Raw genomic sequence first — 25,645 nt, forward strand, 5'->3', positions numbered from 1 at the left:
TTGGTTGAGCCCAGCCCGGCTGCGGTTTGTCCCTCCCGCCCCGCCGTAGCGCGCCGCCCCGCGGGCGGTGATGGGAAGTGTAGGCGGAAGAGGGCGCGGAGAGCGGCGGGAGGGCGTTTTGAGGGGTCCCCGGGATGGAGCCCCCCCCGCAGGTACCTCCCGCCGGTACCGGGGGGTGGGCAGCGCCACCGGGAGGGTCAGAGGCGGCTGGTGGGGATGGGCAGGCCGCGGGTCTGATGCAGGGAGACCCCAGGGAGGCCTCGGGCCTGAGAGCACAGGGAGGCCCAGAGGGACCCCAGAGCGACCCCAGGGAGGGGCAGGACCAGCCTTGGGGAGACCCCGGGGAAAAACCCCAAGGAAAACCAAGGGTGGCTCCAGGGACACCCCAGGCCCTCTGCAGAATGACCACGGGAGACCCAGGAGGTTTCCAAGGGGAAGCCCAGGGAAGTGGTGGCTCTTGGGAGCATCTCAGCAGCTCCAGCAAACCTCACAGCAACCCCCGGCATCCTGCCCTGGTCCCCAGCCCGGAGCCACGGGTGTGCTCTGCCCTGGGGCAGGAACCTGGGAGTCATTTGTGGGTAAACTTCGAGTGCCTGAGTCAGTGCCAAGGGATCCCAAGGGATCCAGCCACCTCCCCTGATGTCCCCGGGGGATTCCTTGGGATCCAGCCACCTCTCACCCTGTCCCCAAGGGATCCAGCCCCCTCCCCTGCTGTCCCCAAGGGATCCCAGGGGATCAGGGCTGATCTCCCTGCACTCCCCGCACAGGAGCCAGTGCCCCAGCCCAGTGCCATGGACGCCCTGCACCAGGCTGGCATCCACGCCGCCGTGGCCCTGCAGGCTGGGCCGCCCTGGCTGGAGCAGTTCTGGCTGCTGCTGAGCTCGTACCTGGGCCCCGGCTCCATCTACACTGTGTGCTTCCCGCTGGCCCGCGGCCTGGACGAGCATGTGTCCCTCATGGTCCTGTGGATCGCCCTGCTGGCCGAGTGGCTCAACGTGGTGCTCAAGTGGTGAGGGGGGCACTGGGGGCACTCCCTGCGCCCTGCCTGGGGCATTGGGGGCACAGATTCCCTGCCTGGGGCACACTGGGCACACACTCCCTGTCTGTGCCACTCTGGGCACAGATTCCCTGCCTGTTGCATTCTGGGCACACATTCATTCCCTGCCTGTGGCATTCCACAGGGTCACCCAAGCTGCCCCCTGAGCATCTGCCAGGAATTCCTGGCAGGGAAAAAGCCCAGGAGGCAGCAGGACTGGCAAGGGATCCTGATCCTCTGTGGCTTCATCTCCTCTGGAGATGGGATTGTCCTGGGGTGGGCTGCAGGGGATCCTGCTCTCCTGGAAATCCTGCCATGGGATCCTGCCCTGCTGGATCTCAGAGCTGCAGGGATCCTGCTCTTCTGGATGAGACAGGATGGACTGCAGGGATCTCCTGCCCTCATGGATCCCAGGGTTGGGCTGCAGGGATCCTGCTCTGCTGGAAATCCTGGGATGGGATCCTGCTCTCCTGAATCCCAGGGCTGCAGTGATCCCGCTCTGCTGGAAATCCTGGGATGGGCTCTAGGGATCCTGCCCTGATGGATCCCAGGGATGGCTGCAGAGATCCTGCTCTCCTGGATCCTGGGGATGGCTGCAGGGCTCCTGCCCGGCTCCAGGCTCCCTCCCACGTTCCCCTGCTGTTCCCCCAGGTTCCTGTTCGGGGAGCGCCCGTACTGGTGGATGCACGAGTCAGGGATGGCTGAGCGGGAGCAGCTCCCCCTGCGCCAGTTCCCGATCACCTGTGAGACGGGACCAGGTGAGTCCCGGCCCGGGGAGGAGCCCCAGGAGCCCCAAAGGTGTGGGAACGCTGGGCTGGAGGGGGGAAAATCCCCTCCTGAGCATTGGGGAGGGGTTGGGCTGGGCTTTGCCAGCTCTCCCCACAGCCCCCCTGTGCTTCCTCCCGCAGGGAGCCCCTCGGGGCACTGCATGATCCTGGGGGCGGCCCTGTGGCCCGTTGTCACCGCCCTGAGTGAGGAAGTGTCCAGGTGCAGCCGCAGGTGAGTGCGGGACGGGCAGGGGAAGCGTCCTGGGCCTCTGTGGGAGCAGGGGGGTGGGATGTGGGGCAGAAAGAGGGGTCCCGGCATGGAGACCCCATCCCTTGGGAGCTTCCAGAGCCCCTGTGGGAAGAGGGGATGGATGTGGGACCCCCACTCAGTGAACATCACCCATGGAGGGTGATCAGGATCGCTCCCCCGGCAGCTCGGGAGGAGGCTGTGAGACCCCTGAATGCCCCCCAGGACCTTTCTTAGCTGTGCTTTCCCCCTTCCCGCCCCGCTGACCCCGTTCCCCCCAGCCGGCTGCTGAGGCTGCTCCCGTTCCTGCTCTACCTCCTCCTGCTGGCGGCCATGGGGCTCTCCCGGATCTTCGTCCTGGCCCATTTCCCCCACCAGGTGATCTCTGGCTCCCTGGCAGGTGAGGGCGGCTCCCAGCCCCTTCCCCATCCCCGCAGCCCCTTCCCAGCCCGGCCCGGTGCCGACCCCGCCTGTCCCCGTCCCAGGGATGGCTCTGGGCTGGGGGCTGCAGCGCTGGCCCCCCAACTTCCTCAAGGTTCGCTTCTTCCTGCTGACGGCTCTGGGGCTGCTGCTGAGCGCGCTGGCCCTGCACGGGCTGGCCACGGCCGCGGGGCTGGACCTGGACTGGTGAGAGCCCGGGGACGGGGGTGTCATGGGGAAAAAAGGGTGTCACAGGGGGACAGAGGTGTCACATGGATCAGCTTCTGAGGTGTCAGGGGGTCCCCCCAGGGCTGTGCCCACCAGGGAGGGGTAGCCCCAGGGACAGCCCTCCAGGCTGGAGGGGGGCACCCCCAGCAATCTGGGACAAACCGCAGGGGTGTGCCCAGGGCCAGCCCCAGGAATGTGCCCCCAGAACCATTCCTAGGGGGGTCACACCCCAATCCCCGAACGGTTTGGGGAGGGGTCACACCTCAATCCCAGAGCCGTTCCTGGGGAGGGGGCTGCCCCCAGAGCGGTTCCTAGGGGGGTCACACCCCAATCCCCAAGCAGTTTGAGGAGGGGGCTGCGCCCAAACCAGTTCCTGGGGGGGTTCTGCCCCCATAGCCGTTGCTGGGGAGGGGGCACACCTCAGTCCCTGCACTGTTTGGGGAGGGAGCTGCCCCGTAGCCATTCCCGGGGTGTCACACCCCCATCCCAGACCCGTTCCCAGGGATGTCACACCCCAATCCCAGACCCGTTCCCAGGGATGTCACACACACACACAATCCCATAGCTGTTCCCGGGGGTGTCACACCCCGATCCCCGCTGTCCCCACAGGTCCCTCTGCTGGGCAGTTTGGGGAGGGGGCTGCCCCGTAGCCATTCCCGGGGGTGTCACACCCCGATCCCAGACCCGTTTCCAGGGATGTCACACCCCGATCCCAGAGCGATTTGGGCAGGGGTCTGCCCCGTAGCCATTCCCGGGGGTGTCACACCCCAATCCCAGAGCGGTTCCCGGGGTGTCGCACCCCAATCCCAGAGCGGTTCCCGGGGTGTCACACCCCGATCCCCGCAGGTCCCTCCGCCGGGCCAGCACCCGCTGCTCGGACCCCGCGTGGCTGCGGCCCGAGACGCGGCCCTGGGCCTCGCTGTGCCGGGTGGGCGGCAGCGCGCTGGGGCTGGCCGTGGCCGCCTGGCTCCCCTTGAGCCGCCGCGCCGCCGAGGAGCTGTGGCTGCTGGAGCCGCCGCTGGGCAGCGCCGCGCTGGGGGTGCTGGTGCTCGACGTGCTGCACAAGCTGCCCAAGAGCGACCACACCGCCCTGTGGTACCTGAACGTGGCGGCTCGATACGCGCTGGGGCCCGTGCTGGTGGGGACCCTGCTGCCCCTGCTCATCCTCACCCTGCGGCGGCTCCGCGAGACCCCCTAGAGCCCCCCTCAGTGTCGGGGAGAGGGGGGGGCTGCTCCCGGTTCATCCTCACCTGTAGCAAGGACCCCCGGATTGAGTGGGGGGTGTCTGCTCTGTTCCCAGTTCATCCCCACCCTCCCTTTCCTCCAGGGACCTTCAGATTGAGTGGGGGGTCCCCACTCCTGTGCCAGTTCATCCTCACCTTTCATTTCCTCCAGGACCCCCAGATTGAGTGGGGGGTCCCCACTCCTGTGCCAGTTCATCCTCACCCTCCCTTTCCCCCCAGGACCCCCAAATTGAGTGGGGGTGTCTGCTCTGTTCCCAGTTCATCCCCACCCTCCCTTTCCTCCAGGGACCTTCAAATTGAGTGGGGGGTCCCCACTCCTGTGCCAGTTCACTCTCACACTCCTCCCCAAACTGAGCATTGTCCCAGTTCATGCTCCCCCTCCCCTGCCCCAGGGACCCCCCCTCACCCCGGGCAGGGGTCCCTGACCCCCTCCCCTGCCCCTGGGGGTGCCCAGCAGGGTCTGGGGGCACAGCCCAGGGACAGCCCCGGCGCGGGGACACGGAGCTGCCACCCCCTCCCCAGCTGTCCCCACCCCTCCGCAGCAGGGATGGGAACCCCCCCCCCCCCCATGGATGGGACCCCCCCTCAGCCCGGTGCGTGCGGGGCCGCCCCCGTTTGGAACCAAATAAAGCAGCAGAACCGAGCCGAGCCCCGAGTGCTGCGGGGGGACACGGGCTGGGGCTGGGGGAGTGACAGTGGGGACAGACAGAGCCCCCCCCAGCCCGGGTGACAAAGGGGACCCCTCCCCGCTCCCTCCACTGGGAAAGGGACACAGGGAAAGGGACACAAGGAGAGAGAAAGGGGGACAGGGAAAGGCACAGGGAAGGGGACACAGGGATGGGGAAGGGGACACAGGGATGGGGAAGGGGACACGGGGACAGAGACAGGAAAAGGGACAGAGGGACAGGGAAGGGGGACACAGGGAAAGGGGCACAGGGACAGGGAAAGGGACACAGGGAAAGGGAAGGGGACACAGAGACAGGGAAGGGGGACAGGGATACAAGGACAGGGACACAAGGACAGGGAAGGGGACATAGGGACAAAGAAAGGGACCCAGGGACAAGGGCACAGGGAAAGGAGACTTGAGGACAGGGAAAGGGACACAGGGACAGGGACACGGGGACAGGGAAAGGGACACGGGGACAGGGAAAGGGACACGGGGACACAGACCCAGGGACCCAGCGCCACCCCAGCCCCCCGAGGCACCGGCCCGTGGCTATTGCCAGAAACAGTTTATTTATACAAGGACGAACATCGGTGACATCTTACAAAATACCGAACCGAGACCCAGAGCGAGCGTGAGCGGGGACGGACGGACGGACGGACGGGGGGACACGGGGGACACACGGCGGGGCGGGGGACGGGGACACCAGCCCAAAGCAAGCCGGGGGGGGCCGGAGACCCTCATCCCCCCTCCCCAAATCCAGAGGGGTTTTCCTCTCCTGGGATGGGAGGGGGATCCCCACACACTCGGGGTGTCCCCGATCCCCCCTAAACCCGGGTCCTTCCCCCAGGAAAGGTGACAAGGACACCCTCAGCCCTCTCTCCTAATTTGGGACCACCCCAAACCCCCCCTCCCCAACCCCCGGAATAATTTAACCCATGACTGTCCCTGTCCCAGCCCCCCCCTCCGCCCCCCCATTAAAAAAATACTATTAAATAATCCATCTGTAATAAAATTATATCCCTTTTTTTGGGGGGGGGATTGGGTGGTTTTCTCTCTTTTAAAGCTAAAATCGCTCCGAGGCCCCTCAGGCTGGTGACAAAACAGGAAAATAAAGTGGTTTTTCCTCTTGTTTTTTTTTTTTTTCCTCTTTTTTTTTTTGTTTTTCCCTCTCCTATAAGGATAAATTTGATCCCAACAAAGGGGTGACAAAGTGACAGAGGGGGGGTTTGGGGACAAGGGCTTGTCCCTTTGTCTCCTGTCCCCATCCAAAATGGGGAGGCTGAAGGGAAAACAAAAAAACCCAAGAAAATTAAGAAAAAACCCAAAATGAAGGGAAATTAAGGCATTAAAAAAAAAATACTTACTTAAAGGCACGAATATTTCCCATTGCCTCCCCCGGGGGGGACAGATCTGGAGCCAGGGAAGGAACAAGGCGGGGAGACACAAAAATGGGAGGAAAATAAGGAAAAAACCCTAAAACAAATCTCGAGGAGCCCCAGGGGGGACCCGATGGACACAGGGGACATTTGGGGACACGGGGGGACACAAGGGACAGGGGGTGCTGGTGGAACTGCTGCTGCACAAGAGACACGACCGCAAACACCGCGGGGAGCCGGGGGCACAGGACGGGCGGGGGGATTTTTTTGTGTTTTTCTCCTCCTTTTAATAGAAAAAGAAAATATTTTCCTCTTTTTTTTTTTTCTGCTTTTCCTTTCGATTTTTCTGCCTTTTTTTTTTTGTCTTTTTTTAGTGTTTTTTTGTGTGTGTGTGTTTTGGATTTTTTTTTTTTTTCTTTTACTGTGATTTTTTTTTTTTTGTCTTTGTGTATTTTTCATCTCTTCCAGGTGTTCCTTGGTTTGGTGGATGAGCCGGGCGGGTCAGAGCGTGGGCTCGGCCTCCATGGGCTCCTCTGCTGGCCTGGGTAGGGCAGGGACAAGTGGCTGTCAGCCCCCATGGGGACATGTGTCACACCCCCAGTGTCACACCCAGCTCCATTCACACCCCTGTGTCCCCCTGCTGTCACACCCTCTGTGTCCCCCGTGTCCCCAAATGTCATATCATCCCCATGTCCCTCACGTTCCCCCCAGTGTCACACCCAGCTCCATTCACCCCCATTCTGTGTCCCCCTTATCCCCCAGTGTCACACCCACCCCATGTCCCCTGGTGTCATATCCTCATATCCCCCTATGTCCCCCCCGTGTCCCCCAGTGTCATGGGGGACACCCTCCCCATGTCCCTTGTGTCCCCCTGTGTCCCCCATGGCCCCCTGGTGTCAAACCTGGCTCCATTCACCCCCCCCCGTGTCCCCTATTGTCCCCTAGTGTCACACACCCTCCGTGTCCCCCAGTGTCACACATCCCACGTGTCCCCCATTGTCATATCCCCCATTGTCACACACCCTCCGTGTCCCCTGTGTCTCCCCCATGTCACACCTGGCTCCATTCACCCCCCCCGTGTCCCCTATTGTCCCCCATTGTCACAGACCCCCCTTGTCCCCCAGTGTCACACACCCTCCGTGTCCCCTGTGTCTCCCCCATGTCCCCCAGTGTCACACATCCCACATGTCCCCCACTGTCACACACCCCCCGTGTCCCCCGTGTCTCCCCCATGTCACACCTGGCTCTATTCACCCTGCCCTGTGTCCCCCCATGTCCCCCATTGTCACACACCCCCTTTGTCCCTCAGTGTCCCTCAGTGTCCCCAGGCTGTACCTGGCCTGTGGTTCCGTCCTGCCGTGCTCAGCCCCCACGGACAGCAGGGCCATGGCTGTCACCGTCTCGGCCTCCTCGGTGTCCCCGCGCTGCGCCTCCAGCAGGGACCGGCCCACGGCGGCGGCAAAGCGCCGGACAGAGCCCCAGTGCCGGCCTGGGGACAGCGACAGGGACAGGGACAGGGCTGGCACCGAGCGGGCACTGAGCCCCTGTGACAGAGCCCCAGTGCCGGCCTGGGGACAGCGACAGGGACAGGGCTGGCACCGAGCGGGCACTGAGCCCCTGTGTCCCTGTGACAGAGCCCCAGTGCCGGCCTGGGGACAGGGACGGGGACAGGGCTGGCACCGAGCGGGCACTGAGCCCCTGTGACCCCCCAGTGCTGGTCTGGGGACAGCGACAGGGACAGGGCTGGCACCGAGCAGGCACTGAGCCCCTCTGTGTCCCCCCAGTGCTGGCCTGGGGACAGGGACAGGGCTGGCACCGAGCGGGCAGGGACCCCCCACGTCCCCCCTGTGTCCCCTCCATGACAGACCCGGCCCCAGGGACCCCTTGGGGACCTCCCGTGCCCCCGTCCTCACTCTGGATCTCGATGACCTTCTCCAGCGTGGCCACCGCGTTCACGTTGGGCTTCTGCTGCAGCAGGGCCGGGTCCAGGGGCTCCAGCTGGGGGGGGACACCTTGTCAGACCCCCAAAAGTGCCACCAGCACCCCCAAAGCCATGGCAGGGACTGGACTGGAGCCCCTCACCAACCAACGAGGGGAAACTGAGGCACGACACAGGGTGTGCGCCCCAGCACGCCCCCAGGGAAGGGCTGGGGGGCTCGGGGGTCCCTCAGGGGTGTCCCCTGTACCTCGAGGCCCAGCAGGGCGGTGACACAGGCCTCGGAGGCGTCGCAGATGGCCGTCAGGTCGTGCCCCCCTTCCAGTGCCAGCACCACCCGGCCGCCCGCCAGCATCATCAGCTGCTTGGTCAGGTGCCCGAAACCTGGGGGGGGCACAGGGTGAGGGGTGCCAGGGCAGGGGTCCCACCCCCAGAATGCCCCCAGACCCCCACTCACACTTGGCAGTGACGGAGTAGCCACCGAGAGGGGACAGGTGGCCCTCGACGGCGTCAAAGCCGGCGGAGACCAGCACCAGGTCCGGGGAGAACTCCTTGGCAATGGGCATCACCACCGTCCTGGGGGGGCAGCGGCGGCTCGGGACCCCCCCAGCGCTGGGGGAGCCCCCCAGGAGGGCAGGGACACCCCCAGGACATGGGGAGCCCCACAGGGAGCAGGGACACCCCAAGGTGAGCAGGGACGCCCTCAAGGTGTGCAGGGACTCTCCCAAGGCATGGAGGGATCCCCCAGGGTATTCATGGACCCCCCCCAAGGTGTGCAGGGATCCCAAGGTGTGCAAGGACCCCCCCAGGATCCAGAGGACCCCCTGATGCAGGGACCCCTCCCCACTGCACAGAGACCCTGCCCCCAGGACACAGGGACCCCCTCCCATAGGACAGACGCACCCCAAGGGCTCAGAAAACCCCCCAAGGGCTCAGAAACCACCCAAAAGGCTCAGGAACCCCCCAAGGGTTCAGGAACCCCCCAGCACCCAGGGACCCCTTGTATAGAACAGAGCCCCCCAAGCGGTTCAGGAACCCCCCAAGAGGCTCAGGAACCCCCCAGCACCCAGGGACCCCTCCCATAGGACAGAACCCCCCAAGGGTTCAGAAACTCCCCCCAAAGGCTCAGGAACCCCCCAAGGGCTCAGGAACCCCCCAGCACCCAGGGACCCCTCCCATAGGACAGAGCCCCCCAAGCGGTTCAGGAACCCCCCCAGGGGCCCAGGAACCCCCCCATAGGACAGAGCCCCCCAAGCGGTTCAGGAACCCCCCCAGGGGCTTAGGAACCCCCCAGGACAGCGGAACCCCCCAGGCAGAGCCCCCCCAGGCGCAGCCCCCCCACCTGAAGGCCGTCAGGTACTCCACGTCCCCGATCGGGGGGTCCACGCCGCCGGTCCAGGCGATGTTGATGTTGTAGCCCACGCCCAGCCCGCTGCCCACCTGGGCACAGCCATGGGTGACCCCCTGTGCCTCAGGGGGGGGCACGGAGGGACCCCCCCCCCACACCCCAAAAGCCCCCCGGTACCTCCTCGGGGGCGCCGCTGCCCGGGAAGAAGTTGCCGTCGTCGTAGCGGTGCAGGGAGATGTAGAGCACGTGCGGGTCGCTGTAGAAGGCCTGCTGGGTCCCGTTGCCGTGGTGGATGTCCTGAGGGGGCACCCGGGGGTTAGGGACACCCCCACGGCCACCCCCGAGGCCTGTGGGGTCCCCCCTGTGCTCCCCTTACCCAGTCCACGATGAGGATCCTGCCCACGCTGAGCCGCTGCTGCAGCAGCTTGGCTGAGATGGCCACGGAGTTGAAGAAGCAAAAGCCCCTGGGGACAAGGGACAAGGGACGTCAGTGCAGGGGTGGCACTGGGCAGGGGGTGGCCCTGGGTGAGGGTCCCAGCCTGTCCCTGTACTCACATGGCCGTGGACTCCTCGGCATGGTGGCCTGGGGGGCGGATGACAGCGAAGCCGTTCTGGGGGACAGAGAGGGACACGGGTGGGACACACAGGGACGTTTGTGTGTGACACAGACACATGTGTGACAGGGGCACAACTGGGACACAGGGACACAGTTGGGACACAGAGGGACATGTGTGTGACACAGACAAGTGTGGCATTGGGGCACAACTAGGACAGAAGGAAATGCACAGTACAGGAAAGGACAGGGGTGGGACACACAGGGACGTGTGTGACACAGACACGTGTGGCATTGGGACACAACTGGGACAGGGACACACACAGGACAGAGAGGGACACAGGTGGGACACAGGGATGTGTGTGTGACACACGTGTGGCACTGGGGCACAACTGGGACAGAGGGACACACATGGAACAGGGAGGGACACAGCTGGCACACACGGACACGTGTGGCATTGGGGCAGAACTGGGACAGAAGGACATGCACAGTACAGGAAGGGACACGGGTGGGACACAGAGGGATGTGTGTGTGACACAGAGATGTGTGGCATTGGGGCACAACTGAGACACAGGGACATGGGTAGGACACACAGGGATCTGTGTGTGTGACACAGACACGTGTGGCACTGGGGCACAACTGGGACAGGGGGACACAGAGGGATGTGTGTGTGACACAGAGACACATGTGGCATTGGGGCACAACTGAGACACAGGGACATGGGTGGGACACACAGGGATGTGTGTGTGACACAGACGTGTGGCACTGGGACACAACTGGGACCCAGGGACACGCACAGGACAGGGAGGGACACGTGCAGGCAGGCAGGGTGACAGAGTGACAGTGCCACCCGCTCACCTTGACCTCCCCTGCGGCCACCTTGAAGGCCAGCTCGAGCAGGCAGCCCACGGCCGTGCGCACGGCGCTGGACGAGTGCAGCTCGTTCCACACTGTGTCACTGTCCACCTGCGGGGACACCGGGGGTCACAGGGGCACGGCCACCCCGGGGACACCCCCAGGCCCGCCCCACACTCACCCCGATGCCCCCGCACGGCAGCACCGCGTACGTCTTCGGAGTGATGGGACCTGCGGGGACGAGGGGTCATGGGGACAAGGGGACACAGGGACCCCGTGGGGTAACGGGGCCTCTGAGCACCCCAAGGGATTGGGAACACCAGGGGACAGAGGGATCCCATGGGAAAAGGGCACCCCAAAGGATTGGGAATCCCAGGGGACAGAGGGATCCCATGGGAAAAGGGCACCCCAGGGGATTGGGAATCCCAGGGGACAGGGTGAGCCCATGGGAAAAGGGCATCCCAAGGGATTGGGAACACCAGGGGACAGAGGGATCCCATGGGAAAAGGGCACCCCAAAGGATTGGGAATGCCAGGGGACAGAAGGATCCCATGGGACAGGAGGAACCCCAGACACCCCAAGGGATGGGGGAACCTCAAGGGACAGAGGGATCCCATGCGAAAAGGGCGCCTTTGGGCACCCCAAGGGATTGGGAATGCCAGAGGACAAGGAGCCAAGGGGACACGTTGTGGGACAGGAGGGATCCCAGGCACCCCAAAGGATTGGGAATCCCAGGGGACAGAGGGATCCCATGGGAAAAGGGCACCCCAGGGGATTGGGAACACCAGGGGATGGGGGATCCCATGGGAAAGGGGCACCTTGGGCACCCCAAGGGATTGGGAATCCCAGGGAACAGAGGGATCCCATGGGACAAGAGGAATCCCAGACACCTCAAGGGATGGGGAGCTCCAAGGACAGAGGGATCCCATGGGAAAACGGCACCTTTGGGCATCCCAAGGGATTGGGAATGCCAGGGGACAAGGAGCTTGTGGGATGGGGGAACCCCAGGGACCCCAAGGGATGGGGGAACCCCAGGGACCCCAAGGGATGGGGGAACCCCAAGGACAGAGGGATCCCATGGGACCCTTGAAGACCCCAAGGACTGGAACCCCCCATGGGACATGGACTTTCCCGGAGATGGAGACCCACAGGGCACAGAGGGATCACAAAGAACAGGGCACCAAGGTGACCCCAGCTCTAGAGATGGGGTCCCAAGCATCAGAAGCCCCCCAGCACCCACCCAGCAGCTTTTTGCTGTCCAGTTTCTGGCGGTTCAGCGGGCTGGTGCCGTAGAGCAGCGCGTGGTGCTCCGAGTGCACCGTCTGGATCTCCTCCAGCGTCGCCTTCCTGCCCCGGATCCGCTGGGGAGGGGCACAGGCTGAGCCCCCCGGGCTCTCCACGCCATCCTGACCTCCCCCAGGACACGGGGACCCCCCCTCACCTCACACTTGCCCAGCAGCCCCGTCTCCTGCAGCCGGGACCAGATGCTCTGGATGCGGCCGGCGTGCTCGGGGTGGATGGTGGTGTTGCCGCAGGTGCACTGGTGCTTCAGCATGAACGTGTCGTACACCACACCTGGCACGGCACAGCTGGCACAGCTGGCACCCCCGGACACCCCCAGGGGAAGGGGGACCCCGGGGGTACAGGGATCCCTGGGCACCCCAAAGTGTGGGGAATCCCGGGAGACAAATGGGGGACATCAGGCACCCCCAGGTATTGGGAACCCCAGGGGACAGAGGGATCCTATGGTATAGGGGGACCCCAGGACATTCCAAAATATGGCAAATCCAGGGGACAGAGGGATCCTGTGGGGTAAGGGGACCCCAGGACATTCCAAAGCATTGGGAATCCAGGGACAGAGGGATCCTGTGGCACTGAGGGACTCCAGGACATTCCAAAGCATTGGGAATCCAGGGACAGAGGGATCCTGTGGCACTGAGGGACCCCAGGACATTCCAAAGTATTGGGAACCCCAAGGGACAGAGGGATTCCCTACTCAGGGGGACACTGATCCTATGGTATTGAGGGACCCCAGGATATTCAAAGTACTGGGAACCCCAAGGAACAGAGGGATCCTATGGTATAGGGGGACCACAGGACATTCCAAAATATTGGGAATCCAGGGACAGAAGGATCCTGTGGTATAAGGGGACCCCAGGACATTCCAAAGTACTGGGAACCCCAGGGGACAGAGAGATCCTATGGAATAGGGGACCCCAGGGGACAGAGGGATCCTATGGTGTAAGGGGACCCCAGAATATTTCAAAGTATTGGGAATCCAGGGACAGAGGGATCCTGTGGCACTGAGGGACCCCAGGACATCCCAAAGTATTGGGAATCCAGGGGACAGAGGGATCCTATGGGGTAGGGGGACCTCAGAACATTCCAAAGTATTGGGAACCCTAATGGACAGAGGGATTCCCTACTCAGGGGGACACTGATCCTATGGCATTGAGGGACCCCAGGATATTCAAAGTACTGGGAACCCCAAGGAACAGAGGGATCCTATGGCACGGAGGGACCCCAGGACATTCCAAAGTACTGGGAACCCCAGGGGACAGAGAGATCCTATGGAATAGGGGACCCTAGGGGACAGAGAGATCCTATGGTGTAAGGGGACCCCAGAACATTTCAAAGTATTGGGAACCCCAGGGGACAGAGGGATCCTATGGAGCAGGGGGACCCCTGGGCACCCCCCAGGATTGGGAACCCCAGGGAAGAAGGGAACCCCACAGGAGAGGAACATCCACAGCCCCACCACAGAAAGGGACCCTCCGAGGGGGGACACACGGGACAGGACCCCCCAAATCCCAGCACCCCAAAGCACAGGGATCCCCCCACCCTCCAGTACCATACCTGTGGTGAAGAGGTGCTTGGGGGGCCCCTCGGGCTGGGGGGGTTTCACGCTGGCCGGGGACGATTGTGTGCGGGCGAGGGCGGCGTGGGGCAGAGCCAGGACCCCCAGGGGGGGCGCGGGGAAGAGCTGCAGCGGCGCCTCGGGGTACACCTGGCAAGGGGAGGGGGCGGCTGACTCACCGAGGGGGGGTCATGGCGTGGGGGTGGCAGGGACAGGGGACAGAGGGGGGGATGAGTCACCGACCCTCGCGAGTCATCGCTGCGGCTGCAGCGTCCCCAAACGGGGAGGGGACACACACGACATGGCTGGGGGAGGGCAGGGGGTGCTGGAGCTGGGGTTTGGGGGGATTCAGGGAGCTGGGGGGGGTTGAGTGCCCCCCAAAGTCTCACCTGCTTGTAGGTGACCCCCAGCTCGGTGACGTCGGGGTCCCCAGGGGCCTCGTCCCCGCTGTCCCCCGGCTCCTGGCAGCCCTGGGGCTCCTGGGGCTGCTCCGGGGGGTCCCCGGCCTCTGGGGACACCAGGGCGATGGGGGGGCCGGGGGGGCCCCTGTCCCCCGGGGGGGGCGATTGCTGCTCCGTCAGCTCCTCCTCCGTCTCCTCGGGGTGCGTGGGGGGCTGCCGTGCCAGCTCCGCCCCCTTGGGGAGCAGCTGGGGGGGCACGGGGGTTAAGTGAGGCCCCACACCCTGTACCTGCCCCATGCCCACGCCACGGCCCCCCTGTGCCCCAGAGTCACCCCACAGACACCCATACCCACCCTGCACACATCCCACCCCACAGACCTTTGTCCAGCCCTTCCCCAGTTTCCCACCCTGTGCCTCAGTTTCCCCTGCTCGCACTGCTCTCCCTGCTGTATTTTGGGGTCAGTGGTGCCCCAAAGCTCCCCAGCACCCACCCCACACTCCCCCCACACCCACCTTGGCCAGCTGGAGCTGCTGCTTGTCCAGGAAGTGCTGCTGGAGGGGCCCGTGGGGCAGCGCCTGGGGGCTCTGGGGCAGGGGCGAGGACTGCGTGCGGCTCAGGGGCCGGTGCCGCGGCAGCTTGCTGCCCCCCCCGCGGGCAGCCCCGGCCCGCTCTGCCGCCACCAGCGGGGACTGCCCGTGCAGGGGCACTGTGGGGACATGGGGACATCGAGTCAGAGCCACCCCGAGCCCCACAGAGCCCCCCCTGTCACTAGTGGGGATTGGACGTGCAGGGGCACTAAGGGGACATGGGGACAGTGGGTCAGAGCCACCCCGAGCCCCCCAATCCACCTCCCGTTACCAGCGGGGACTGCCCGTGCAGGGGCACTGTGGGGACACGGGAACATCGAGTCAGAGCCACCCCGAGCCCCACAGAGCGCCCCTGTCACTAGTGGGGATTGGACATGCAGGGGCACTAAGGGGACAGGGGGACAGCGGATCAGAGCCACCCCAAGCCCCACAGAGCCACCCCGAGGCCCCCTGTCACCAGCGGGGACTGCCCATGCAGGGGCACTAAGGGGACACGGGGACATCGAGTCAGAGCCACCCCGAGCCCCCCAGAGCCCCCCTGTCACTAGTGGGGATCGGACATGCAGGGGCACTAAGGGGACATGGGGACAGCGGGTCAGAGCCACCCCGGCCCCCTGAGCTCTGGGGAAATGCAGGATAAACTGGGGGAACTGGGCAGGACTGGGAGGAAAATGGGGGCAAACTGGTGAAGTACTGGGGGGGAAATAAGGGGGACACTGAGGGGACACTCAGAGGGGATCAGGGGGACACCGAGAAAGGAGCAGTGGGACACTGAGGGGGAGATTATGGGGACATGGGGGGTATTGGGGGGACATTAAGGGAGGGACCATGGGGACACTGAAGGAACACTGAGGATGCATCAGGGGGACACTGAGGGAGGGACTGAGGGGGGATTGAGAATGGATCAGGGAGACATTGAGGGAGGGACCAGGGGGACACTGAGGAGACACTGAGGACGGATCAGGGGGACATTGAGGGAGGGATTGGGGGGACACTAAGAGGAGACCAAGAATGGATCAGGGAGACAATGAGAGAGGACCAAAGGGACGCTAAGGTGACACTGAGGGGACACTGAGGAGGGATCAGGGAGACACAAGACACTAAGTGGGGACCAGGGGGACACTGAGGGGACACGGAGGGGACACGCAGCAGGCACTCGGGGCTCACCAGCAATGAGGGTGCTCTGCTGCCGCGCCTGCTCCAGCAGCAGCACGTGCTGCAGCAGGGACGGGGACCCGCTGGGGGTGTCCCCCCCGTCCAGGGCCACCCCCAGCAGGCAGCCCGGGATCGAGGACGTGCTCAGGAACTTCCCGGTGAGGGCGGCCCCGGGGCGCAGCGGGGACACCCCCGGGGGCACCCCCGGCCGCTCGCCCTCCGCCTGCGGCGACAGCTTGGGGGACACCTGTGGGGACAGCGGTGACACCGGGGGTGCCCATGTCGCCCCAGGGCTGCCAGGGCCCTGTGCCACTCCTGTGGGGTCCCTGTGCCACCTCAGGGCTGCCAGGTCTCCCTGTGCCACCCCTGTGGGGTGCCCACATTCCTGCTGCAGGGTGCCAGGCCCCCATGCCACCCCCACTGCATCACCATATTTCCCCCTCGTGGAGTTCCATGTCCCAGTGCCACCCCACCACAGTGTCCCCATGTCCCCAAGGGCCCCTTATGTTCCCTCTGTGGAGTTCCAGGTCCCTGTGGGGTTCCCATGTCCCCCCAGCCAAGTCCCAGTGCCACCCAGCCCAGGGTCACAGTGCCACCCAGCCTGGGGTCACAGTGCCACCCAGCCTGGGGTCCCCAGTGCCACCCAGCCCATGGTCCTAGTGCCACCCAGCCTGGGGTGCCCAGTGCCACCCAGCCCATGGTCCTAGTGCCACCCAGCCCAGGGTCCCAGTGCCACCCAGCCCGGGGTCCCCAGTGCCACCCAGCCCGGGGTCCCCAGTGCCACCCAGCTCAGGGTCCCCGTGCCCCCACTCACGGGGAGGTGGGCGCTGGTGACAGTGACAGTGGCCTGCAGCCCCAGGGACAGGTTGGGCAGCGATGGGGACGTGTAGAGGCTGAGCTGGGCCCCGTCCAGGGCCAGGGCGCGGGGCTGGGGCAGGAGCTGCTGTGGCACCACATGGCAAAGGTGGCATCAACACCCGAGGGTGACAGGACAGGACAGACAGGACACCAACATGTGTGGGAACATGACACCACTGACACATGTAGGGACACGACATGCCACCAACACGTGTGGGGACAGGACACCACTGACACCCTCCCAGCCCCCCGCGTGTCCCCGTCCCTGCCCCTGTCCCCACAGGGCCGTACCTCGCTGTGGATGTTGGGGACAGAGGCGGCCAGGCCGTTGTGGGCACCGTGGGAGCTGTTGGGGGAGCTGGGCCCCGACCCGGGGGCGCTGCTGCAGACTGACGACACTGCGGGGGACACGGGTGTCACACGGGTATGGGGACACTGCCCTGTGCCACACAGACATGGGGACACTGCCCTGTGCCACACAGACACTGTGTGTCACACAAGTATGGGGACACTGCTCTGTGTCACATACAGATGCTGCAGGGGACATGGGTGTCACACAAGTATGGGGACAGTGCTCTGTGCCACATAGGGGACACACATGTGTCACACAGACATGGGGACACTGCTCTGTGCCACACTGACACTGTGGGGGACATGGCTGTCACACGGGCACAGGGACATTACTCCATGACACACGGGCATGGGGATACTGCCCCGTGTCACACTGACACTGCAGGACATGCGTGTGTCACACGGGCATGGGGACACTGCCCTCTGTCTCACAGGCATAGGGACACTGCCCTGCGTCACACAGTGTATCACACCTTGACACTGCCCCATGTCACACAGATACTGTGGGACACACGTGTGTCACAAGGACATGGGGACACTGCTCTGTGTCACACAGACACTGCAGGACATGTGTGTGTCACACGGGCACAGGGACACTGCCCTCTGTCACAATGCTACGGGGACACTTGCCCTCTGTCACACAGTGTGTCACACCCTGACACCTCACGTGTCACGCGTGTCACCCCAGCGCGAGAGGCCACGGGGGCTCTGGAGAAGCACTGGGTGAGGGAGCCCAGCCCGTGTCCCCGCAGCGTCCCCATTGTCCCCAGCACGCACCGGTGATCTCCACGTGGCGCTTGCGGAAGGCGCTGAGCACGGAGCCGTCGCGGCGCCGCAGGAGGGGGCTGCTCCTCCGCTCCGCCACCTTCTGCTTCAGCCGCGAGCGCACCTTCAGGTTGGGCTCGGACGCTGGGGACACAAAGGTGTCACCACCACCAGGAGCGTCACCGTGTCACCACCAGGAGTGTCACCGTGTCACCACCACCAGGAGTGTCACCGTGTCACCACCACCCACCGGTTTTGCGGAGCGGGAAATCGTCCCGGCCGTCGTAGGTGCCGAGGAGGGGGAGCTTGTAGGACGGGGGGGTCCCCGGGCTGCCGGTCTGGGGGGGGGAACTCTGGTCCAACGAGGTGTGGTGAGCCCTGGGGAGGGGGGGGAAGGTGGCAGAGACCCTGATGGCACACCCAGGTCACCCCCAAGGTGGCTCAGGAGGGTCCTGGGGGGCTCAGGGGGCACCTACCAACATTTGGGGTGCTGGGGGAGGGAATGGTTAGGGGGGCCGGGGCCCGGCTCCTTCGTCTTGCTGAGCAGGAATTCCTGGAGCTTCAGCTTCACCTCCGTGCTGGCAATGGCGCCTGGGGGCACAGGGGGGTCAGAGGGGCAGCACGGGGGGGGTCAGGGGGGCAGCACAGCCCCCCACAACCCCCCCAGCCCCCCACTCACTGTCCCGGCCCCGCTCCTTGGGGCGCAGGCTCTGCAGCTGCTCCAGGCGCTGCTGCTCCAGCTCCTGCCGCTCCCGCTGCCGCTGCTGCTCCAGCTCCTGCTGCCGCCGGGCTGCCAGGGCCTCCTGCTGCTGCTGTGGGGAGGGGGCGACGCCCGTGGGACCCCAGGCACGGCCCCGGGACCCCCCCGAGCCCCCAGCCCTGAGGGCAGGTGCTGGAACCCCCAGTGTGCCCCCCAGTGGCTCCCACACCCTCCATCAGTGACACTCCATGGCTCCATCACTCCCTGTATCCCCCCCAAAGGCTCCATCAACCCCAATATCCCACCCCACAGCTCCATCCCCCCCCATATTCCTCCCCCAGCGGCTCCATCATCCCCAATACCCCTCTAAAAGCCCCATCTCACCCCAAAACTGGTGACACCCCACATCTCCATTATCCCCAGCATCCCCCAGACTGGTGACACCCCACACCTCCATCATCCCCAGCATCCCCCCAAACTGGTGACACCCCACACCTCCATCATCCCCAGTACCCCTCTCCCCAGTTCCATCCCCCCAAACTGGTGACACCCCACATCTCCATCATCCTCAGTGCCCCTCCAAAAGCCCCATTAGTCCCAGACTGGTGACACCCCACATCTCCATCATCCCCAGTATCCCTCTCCCCAGTTCCATCCCCCCAAACTGGTGACACCCCACATCTCCATCATCCCCAGTATCCCCCCCAAATTGGTGACACCCCACATCTCCATCATCCCCAGCATCCCCCCAAATTGGTGACACCCCACATCTCCATTATCCCCAATACCCCTCCAATAACCCCACCCCCTCCAGACTGGTGACACCCCACATCTCCATCACCCCCAGTATCCCTCTTCCCATTTCCATCCCCCCCAATGGGTGACACCCCCCATCTTCATCCCCCCAGATCCCCCCTCCCCAGCCCCATCCACACCCCCCCCCCACCCACCTTGAGGTGCTTCTGGAGCTGCACCTGGTGCTGGCGGGTGAGGTGCTCGTGCTGCTTCTGGAACTCGGCAAAGAGCAGCTGCTTCTGGAGCTGCTGCTGCTGCTTCAGGGCCACCAGCTCCCGCTGCAGCTGCTGCTCCCGCGCCGCCGCCAGCCCCGCGTCCACCCCCGCCTCGGGCCCCGGCCCCTCCGGCCCCTCCGGCCCTGCCGGACACGCTGCGAGGGAAAAAATGGGATGGGGACAGCCCGGGAGGGATGGAGGGGGCTGGGGGGGGGGGTTCGAGGGGCAGCTTTGGGGTGAGCTCAGAGTGGTTTGGGGGTGTCCCGGGGGTGATGTTTTGGCGGGGTGTTCCAAGGATGGGGGGGGGGTCAGTGGTGGTTTGGGGTGGGTTCTGGGGGCATCAAGGAAGCCCTCAAGGGTCTCCCCCAAGCCCCATCCCCCTGCATCGACCCCCACAAAAAATAAAACGGGGGGGGGGGTCCCCAACCCAATGCAAACCCCTCCATCTCCATGGGGACACTGGGTCGGGGGGGAAACGGGATGGGGACAGCCTGGGGGGGATGGAGGGGGCTGGGGGGGTTCGAGGGGCAGCTTTGGGGTGAGCTCAGAGTGGTTTGGGGGTGTCCCGGGGGTGATGCTTTGGGGGGGTGGGACTCATTGAAGGGGGGGTCACCGGTGGTTTGGGGTGGGTTCTGGGGGTTGGGGGTGTCAAGGAAGCCCTCGAGGGTCTCCCCCCAGCCCCATCCCCCTAGATCAAGCACCACCTCAGTTAGACCCCCCCCCCAAATAAAACCGGGGAGCCCCCACCCAATCCAAACCCCTCCATCTGCAGCACACACCGACCCCCCCACACAAATACCCACCCCCCAAAATCCCCCCCACACCCACCGGCGGGGGGGGGGCACGGACAGGGGGGGGATGGGACACGCAGGATCAGGGGGAGGGGGGGGCGGCCCCACGCACACAGGAAGGCGGGGGCGGGCAATGGGCGGGGGGGGGGGCACGCGGTGCATGTCAATGAGCCCCCCCCCCAATCCCAGCCCAGCCCCCTCCCCCGGGCACTGACGGGCACTGACGTGTCCCCGCGCGGACCCACGGACGTCACCGGGCACGGAGGGGGGGCACGGACCCCCCCCCAAGGACAGACAGACCCCCCCAGGACAGACAGACAACCCCAGGGACAGCCAGACCCCCCCTTCCCCCAGGAGAAGCAGCACCCCCATATCCCATCCAGCCCCCCCAGTGCAATCCCAGGGTTTGCTTTTCCCAGGGGTATTTGGGGGTACACCGGCGTACTCCTGCAGCCCCCCCAAAAAGATCCAGACCCTTCCCCAGGACAGCCAGAGTCCCCCAATACCACAGAGCCCCCCAGGAGAAGCAGCACCCCCATATCCCATCCAGCCCCCCCAGTGCAATCCCGGGGTTTGCTTTTCCAAGGGGTATTTGGGGGTACACCAGGGTACTCCTGCAGCCCCCCCAAAAAGAGCCAGACCCCCCCCCGCCAGGAGAAGCAGCACCCCCATATCACGACCACCCCCAGCCCCATCCAACCCCAGGGTTTGGCTCTCCCGGGGGTATTTGGGGGTACTCTTGGTAGCCCCCCCCCCCAAAACGGGGGTCCCCAAAGGGCCCCGAGGGATATCGGGGTGCAATGGGGGGGGGGTCTCAGCACCCAGCCCGCTCGAGGGTGGGGGTAAAAACAACCCCGAGGTGCCAAGGGGGCACTTGGGGGTCAGTGGGGGCTTTGGGGTGGGGGCACACCCCACCTGCAGCCCCCCTGAGAGACACGGGGGTTTAACCCCTTGCTGACCGGGACCCCCCAAATAGAGAGGCCCCCGTGGGCACAATGGGGGTGTCCCACGGAATGGGGGCACGGGGGCAGCACCCCCAGGGCTGCAGCAGCTGTCCTTGCACACGCATTTGTGCAAGGGAGGGCTCTTCCTCTTACACACCTGAACAGCAGCTCCCCCCTTGCACACCTTTAGGGGGTGTCATCGGGTTTGGGGGGCACGGGGGGCCGCCCCCACTCACCTGGGGCGGGCAGGGCAGCGTGCAGGGGGACACGGGGCAGCAGCTCCAGCGGGGGCTCACGGCCGGACCCCCCCTCTGCAGAGAGACACCCGGGACCCCCTGAACGGGCTGGGAATGGGGAGGGGGCATCTGCATCCCCAAACCCAACCGCAGCCCCCCAAATCCCTTCCCGGCGGGTGGGACTGGGGGGGTCACAGAGCATCCCTGGGTTTTGGGGTGACGGGAGCCAATGCAGCCCCCCCACTGCAGGCAGGGCAGGGCCGAGGGGCCCCCCCTCACCCACGCCCCCCCCCCAATCCAGGCTATTCTCTGTGGCGCCTGGAAATAGCCGGCTACAGCACGGGAGGAGCCGGCTATAAATAGGGAATTGTGCCGGGGGGGCCACGGCAGATCCCGGCAGGGGATGCGCTCTGTCCCTGCCCCCCCAGACCCCGCTGCACCCCAGAACTGCCCCGCGGGCTGGGGGGGCACGGGCTGGCCTGGCTGTGGAGGTTTGGGGTCCCCAGGACCCCCCAGCTCCATGGCACCCCCCACATCCCGCTAATTACCAGGGACGTTAATCCGCGTTAATCAGCGCTGCCGGAACCAAAGCTGGGATGTGCCGGGGATGTGGGAGGGGGATTAACCCCATTTTGGGAACGTGAAGGCCGAAGGACCCCCCCCCATCCCACTGCAGACCCCCAACAGGACCCCCCAAGAGGGGCTGGGTGGGGGGCACAGCTGCCAGCCCAGCACAATTCCCAATGGATCGCTGTCCCCAAGCGGCTCTGCAGGGACAATCCTGAGCAGGAGGGGGTGACACCGTGCTGGGGTGTGGAATCCCCCCCCTTTTCACCCACGGGGACCCCCCCCATGGCGCCCAGACCGTGCGTAACCCCCCCCCCGGCAGCGCCACGTTTATTTACCAGGCGTTAATCCCGAGCCAAGCCTTTTAATAGCCGGGATATTTCTGGGACACCCCGCGCCCCCCCCCCCCCCCGCTGCCCCCCCCGGGGTGCTTCGGGCCTTGACGTCAGCCCGGTTATTTCTGGTGCTGCCGGCGGCCGGGAGGCCGCGGGAACGGCAACGGGCCCGCCCGGCTCCCGGACCCCTTCCCGGGGCTGCACCCCAAATCCCAGCCGGGCTCCTCTCCCGGCTCCCATGGCAGGGCACGGGGGGGGCCCGGGCCGCAGAGCCCCCCCAGAGGTGGTGGCACACATGGAGAACCCTCGGGGGTGTTGGGGGAGCAGTGGGGACCCCCAGAACTCCAGGACGGAGAGGGGTGCACCCTGAGATGGAACCAGCACCCATGGGACCCCCCCGGTTCTGGGATGGGGCTGGGAAAAGGAGCCCTGGGGGGGTCATGGAGCCCCTAGGGGGTGATTGGGGACTCCCAGGGGCCCATTGGGGACCCCCAGTGTTTGGATGGGGACCGCTGAGCACAGCGGTGGCCTCTGCCACATCCCGGCACCTCCAAGGGGTCCCCAAACCCCCTCCAGACAGCCCCAAAGGCGGGAGGGGACCCCGAGAAAAGCGGCCGGGGATGGCAGAGGTGGCCCGGCCGTGTCCCCGTGCCACCGCGCCGCGTGCCAGCCCCGTGCCAGGCACGGCCGGGCCGCGCTCCAGCCCCGCGGCCGCTCCACAAATACCGGCGGGGACCCGGGGGGGGTGGCCGGGGACAGAGGGGACACACGGCCCCCGCCCCGTGCCTCAGTTTTCCCTGCGGTGTCGGCGCTGCCGCGTGTCCCCTCGGGGAGGGCGGGGAGCGGGGGGGACACCAGCGCGCCCAGATGTCGCCGGAGCTCCCCCCGGGATAATTACAGGGCGGGACAGCGCGGGCACGGCCCCGGCGGCCAGCACGGCCGGCTGTCCCTGTCCCCACGCGTGGCACCCCTGGGGGGCCGCGGGGACCCGCCCCCGGTGCCATAAAGAGCCACGTGTGAGCCGCGCCACGACGGGGCCGCCGGCCGTGCCTCAGTTTCCCCTCCCAGCGGGGCGGCGGCGGCACGGGCTGGGAAAACCGGGACAGGGGGTGCCCCCCGGTACCCCGGTTTGGGGCAGATGTTCCCCGGTGGGCAGAACGCTACTGGAGCCCCCCGGTACCCCAATACCTGCTGGGTGCCACAGCAGGGATAGGGGACACGGCGGTGCCCCAGGGCAGTGCCCAGGGCGGACACGGCGGTGCCCAGAAGGGCACAGCCCCCCTCGGGCTCTCACCTGCGTCGCTCTGGGGGTCCATGGTGGCCCGCGGGTGCCGGGGGGGCTCGCAGAGCCGCGTGTCCGTCAGCGCCGGCCGGGGCACCGGGGCTGTGCCCGCGCCGCCCGGGAGCCCTGCGGGACCAAGCGCTGTCAGCACCGCGGGACCCCCGAAACTCCCCCCGCAGCAAAAGGGGGGTCTGAGACCGCACCGAGCCCCCCGAGCACCCACCCAGGGCAGGATGCGGCCCCTCCCTCCCCACCGGTGTTCCCCGGGATGGGGGGGCTGGGGGCACCCCCAGAAGGGATCTGGGGGTCGGCAGAGTTAGACAAAGCTCTGCAGGAAAAGGGGGGGACCGCGGGATAACGGGGAACGACCCCCGGCCATGCCACCCCACGGGGACACGGATGGGACCCCCATAAGGACACGGCTGGAGGGGGGACACACGCTGACCCCCCCACCTGCAGCCCCCCCAAACCGAGGCGTCACCCCGAGATCGGGGTCTGGGGGCGTCACCCGCGAGGGCCACGCGGCGGGACGGACCCCACGGGCGGGGGGGGGACACACGGCAGCGGCGCCGCCGGCAGCGCCGAGCCCGGCGCGGTGCAGCGGGGCCCCCCCGGCCCCCCCGGCCGCGCTGCGGAGCCGCCGCCGTGCCGCGCACGGGCCCCCCGACACTGCGGGAGCCCCAGAGCCCCCCGAGAGCACCGGGACCCCCCCGCTGCACCGTGCACGGCCCATCATCGCACCGGGACCCCCGAACCGCACCGCGCCCCCCGAGCCGCGCCGGGACCGCTCATTGCGGGGCCCCGCCGAACCGCAGCGGGACCCCCCGATGGCAGCGGGACCCCCCAAACTGCGGGGCTCCCCCGAACTGCGCGGGACCCCTCCAGGCTGCAGGGCCCCCCCGTTGCACGGGCGCTCCCCCCTGGAGCCGCACCGGGACCCCGGAATGCACAGGAGCCCCCCACCCGCACCGGGGTCCCCTCCTGCAGCCCCCGCCCCGGATCGCACCGGGACCCCCAGTGCAGCCCCCACGACCCGCAGCGGACCCCCCCCCTCACCGGAGCCCCTCCCCGAGCACACCGGGACCCCACCGCTCCCCCTCCCGCGGTGCCGCTGCAGCCCCGGACCCGCGCACGGCTCCCCCCGCTGCAGCCCCCCCAAACCCGCACGGGGGTCCCCATGCGGCCCCTCCGCTCCGCACGGCGCGCCCCAGGAATGCAATGGGGCACCCCGCGCCCCCCGAACCGCACCCCCATTGCACAGACCCCCCCCATCCCGGCCCCGAACCGCACCGGAGCTCCGGGATCGCAGCCCCCCCTCCGCCGCACGGAGCCCCCCCGGGGTTCCCGCACCCCGCGGAGCCCCCCCCGGCGCGGGTCCCCGCCCCGATGCGGCCGCCCCGGTGTCCCCCCGGTGCACCCCCGGTGCCGCCCGTACCTGGGGTCCCCCCGGTGCCGCCCGGCGCGCGCCCCGCCGCCCCCCCGCCTCCTCCTCCATCTTCGCCGCGCGGCCCCGCCCGCCCCGACAACAACATTCGGTGACGTCACTCCGCGGTCACGTGACGGCGCCCGGCACTAAAAATAGCCCCGCGCGCGCGGAGCCCCTCCCCCCTTAAAGGGGCGGTGCCTAACGAGGGGCGGAGCCTATTCGGGCCTTAAAGGGGCCGCGCAGCGAGTGAGCGTCAGGCGGTGTCGGTGTCTGAATGAGCGTGTAACATCTTCGTGTGACTGTGTGCGTGCAAGGGCACGCAGGTGTGTGAGTGAGCATGTAGCAGCATGGGAATGTGTGTGAGTGTGAGCGTGCCAGGGCACACACGGTGTGTGACAAGTGACAGGCCATGCTGCACACACACACACGTGCTACAGGCCAGGCGGGAAACGCTCCGCAGGGCACACGCGTGCTCTGTGTGCAGCTTCACGTCAGCCTGCCACACTCACGGGACACAGGGCACACGCAGACACGCGTGTGCAGGACACACATGCACACGCACACACATCTGTGCCCTTGCCCACGCACGCGTGCGGGTGTTGTAGGCCCAGGTTGGGGGGGGTCACTCAGCCCGTGCCGCGGGGACGTGCAGGATGAATCACGCCGGGTCGGGGCCGCGCTGAGTCACCGGCGGCGCCGCGG

At 66.4% G+C, this 25,645-nt stretch overlaps 2 protein-coding genes and 1 long non-coding RNA gene across 9 annotated transcripts; 1 reads left to right on the forward strand and 2 right to left on the reverse strand.

Annotated features, from left to right (window-relative positions):
• The first annotated feature begins 2 nt into the window (after nt 1-2).
• LOC102066935 (glucose-6-phosphatase 3) lies at nt 3-6,006 on the forward strand. Of its 3 annotated transcripts, XM_074557872.1 has the most exons (8): nt 3-152; nt 768-1,009; nt 1,688-1,794; nt 1,945-2,035; nt 2,332-2,450; nt 2,586-2,677; nt 3,545-4,077; nt 4,145-4,311. In XM_074557872.1, exons 1-8 carry the CDS (start codon nt 135-137, stop codon nt 4,173-4,175), a joined length of 1,233 nt encoding a protein of 410 aa, XP_074413973.1. In that variant the 5' UTR covers nt 3-134; the 3' UTR covers nt 4,176-4,311. The 3 variants fall into 3 exon arrangements, with proteins under 3 accessions (XP_074413973.1, XP_074413972.1, XP_074413974.1); XM_074557871.1 differs by having other exon boundaries at nt 3,545-6,006; XM_074557873.1 differs by lacking the exon at nt 4,145-4,311 and having other exon boundaries at nt 2,536-2,677; nt 3,545-4,036.
• Nucleotides 5,160-25,107, reverse strand: HDAC5 (histone deacetylase 5). 5 transcript variants are annotated; one of them, XM_074557869.1, is made up of 27 exons: nt 24,953-25,107; nt 23,530-23,643; nt 21,334-21,408; nt 19,303-19,517; nt 18,332-18,461; nt 18,129-18,243; nt 17,903-18,030; nt 17,665-17,796; nt 16,828-16,934; nt 16,493-16,618; nt 15,691-15,925; nt 14,449-14,642; nt 13,924-14,181; nt 13,534-13,684; nt 12,119-12,252; nt 11,918-12,038; nt 10,859-10,908; nt 10,681-10,788; nt 9,825-9,880; nt 9,646-9,733; nt 9,447-9,566; nt 9,264-9,361; nt 8,379-8,497; nt 8,172-8,305; nt 7,899-7,983; nt 7,321-7,474; nt 5,160-6,526 (listed from the first exon to the last, which is right to left on the reverse strand). In XM_074557869.1, exons 1-27 carry the CDS (start codon nt 25,047-25,049, stop codon nt 6,487-6,489), a joined length of 3,384 nt encoding a protein of 1,127 aa, XP_074413970.1. In that variant the 5' UTR covers nt 25,050-25,107; the 3' UTR covers nt 5,160-6,486. The 5 variants fall into 5 exon arrangements, with proteins under 5 accessions (XP_074413970.1, XP_074413968.1, XP_074413967.1 ...); XM_074557867.1 differs by having other exon boundaries at nt 16,493-16,621; XM_074557866.1 differs by having other exon boundaries at nt 18,332-18,464.
• Nucleotides 12,635-13,507, reverse strand: LOC141731556 (uncharacterized). Its single transcript, XR_012583612.1, has 2 exons — nt 13,298-13,507; nt 12,635-13,051 (listed from the first exon to the last, which is right to left on the reverse strand). It is a non-coding gene; the product is annotated as an uncharacterized LOC141731556 (long non-coding RNA).
• Nucleotides 25,108-25,645: the final 538 nt, after the last annotated feature.

This window comes from Zonotrichia albicollis, chromosome 23 (assembly GCF_047830755.1).
Source record: "Zonotrichia albicollis isolate bZonAlb1 chromosome 23, bZonAlb1.hap1, whole genome shotgun sequence".
NCBI lineage: Eukaryota > Metazoa > Chordata > Aves > Passeriformes > Passerellidae > Zonotrichia > Zonotrichia albicollis.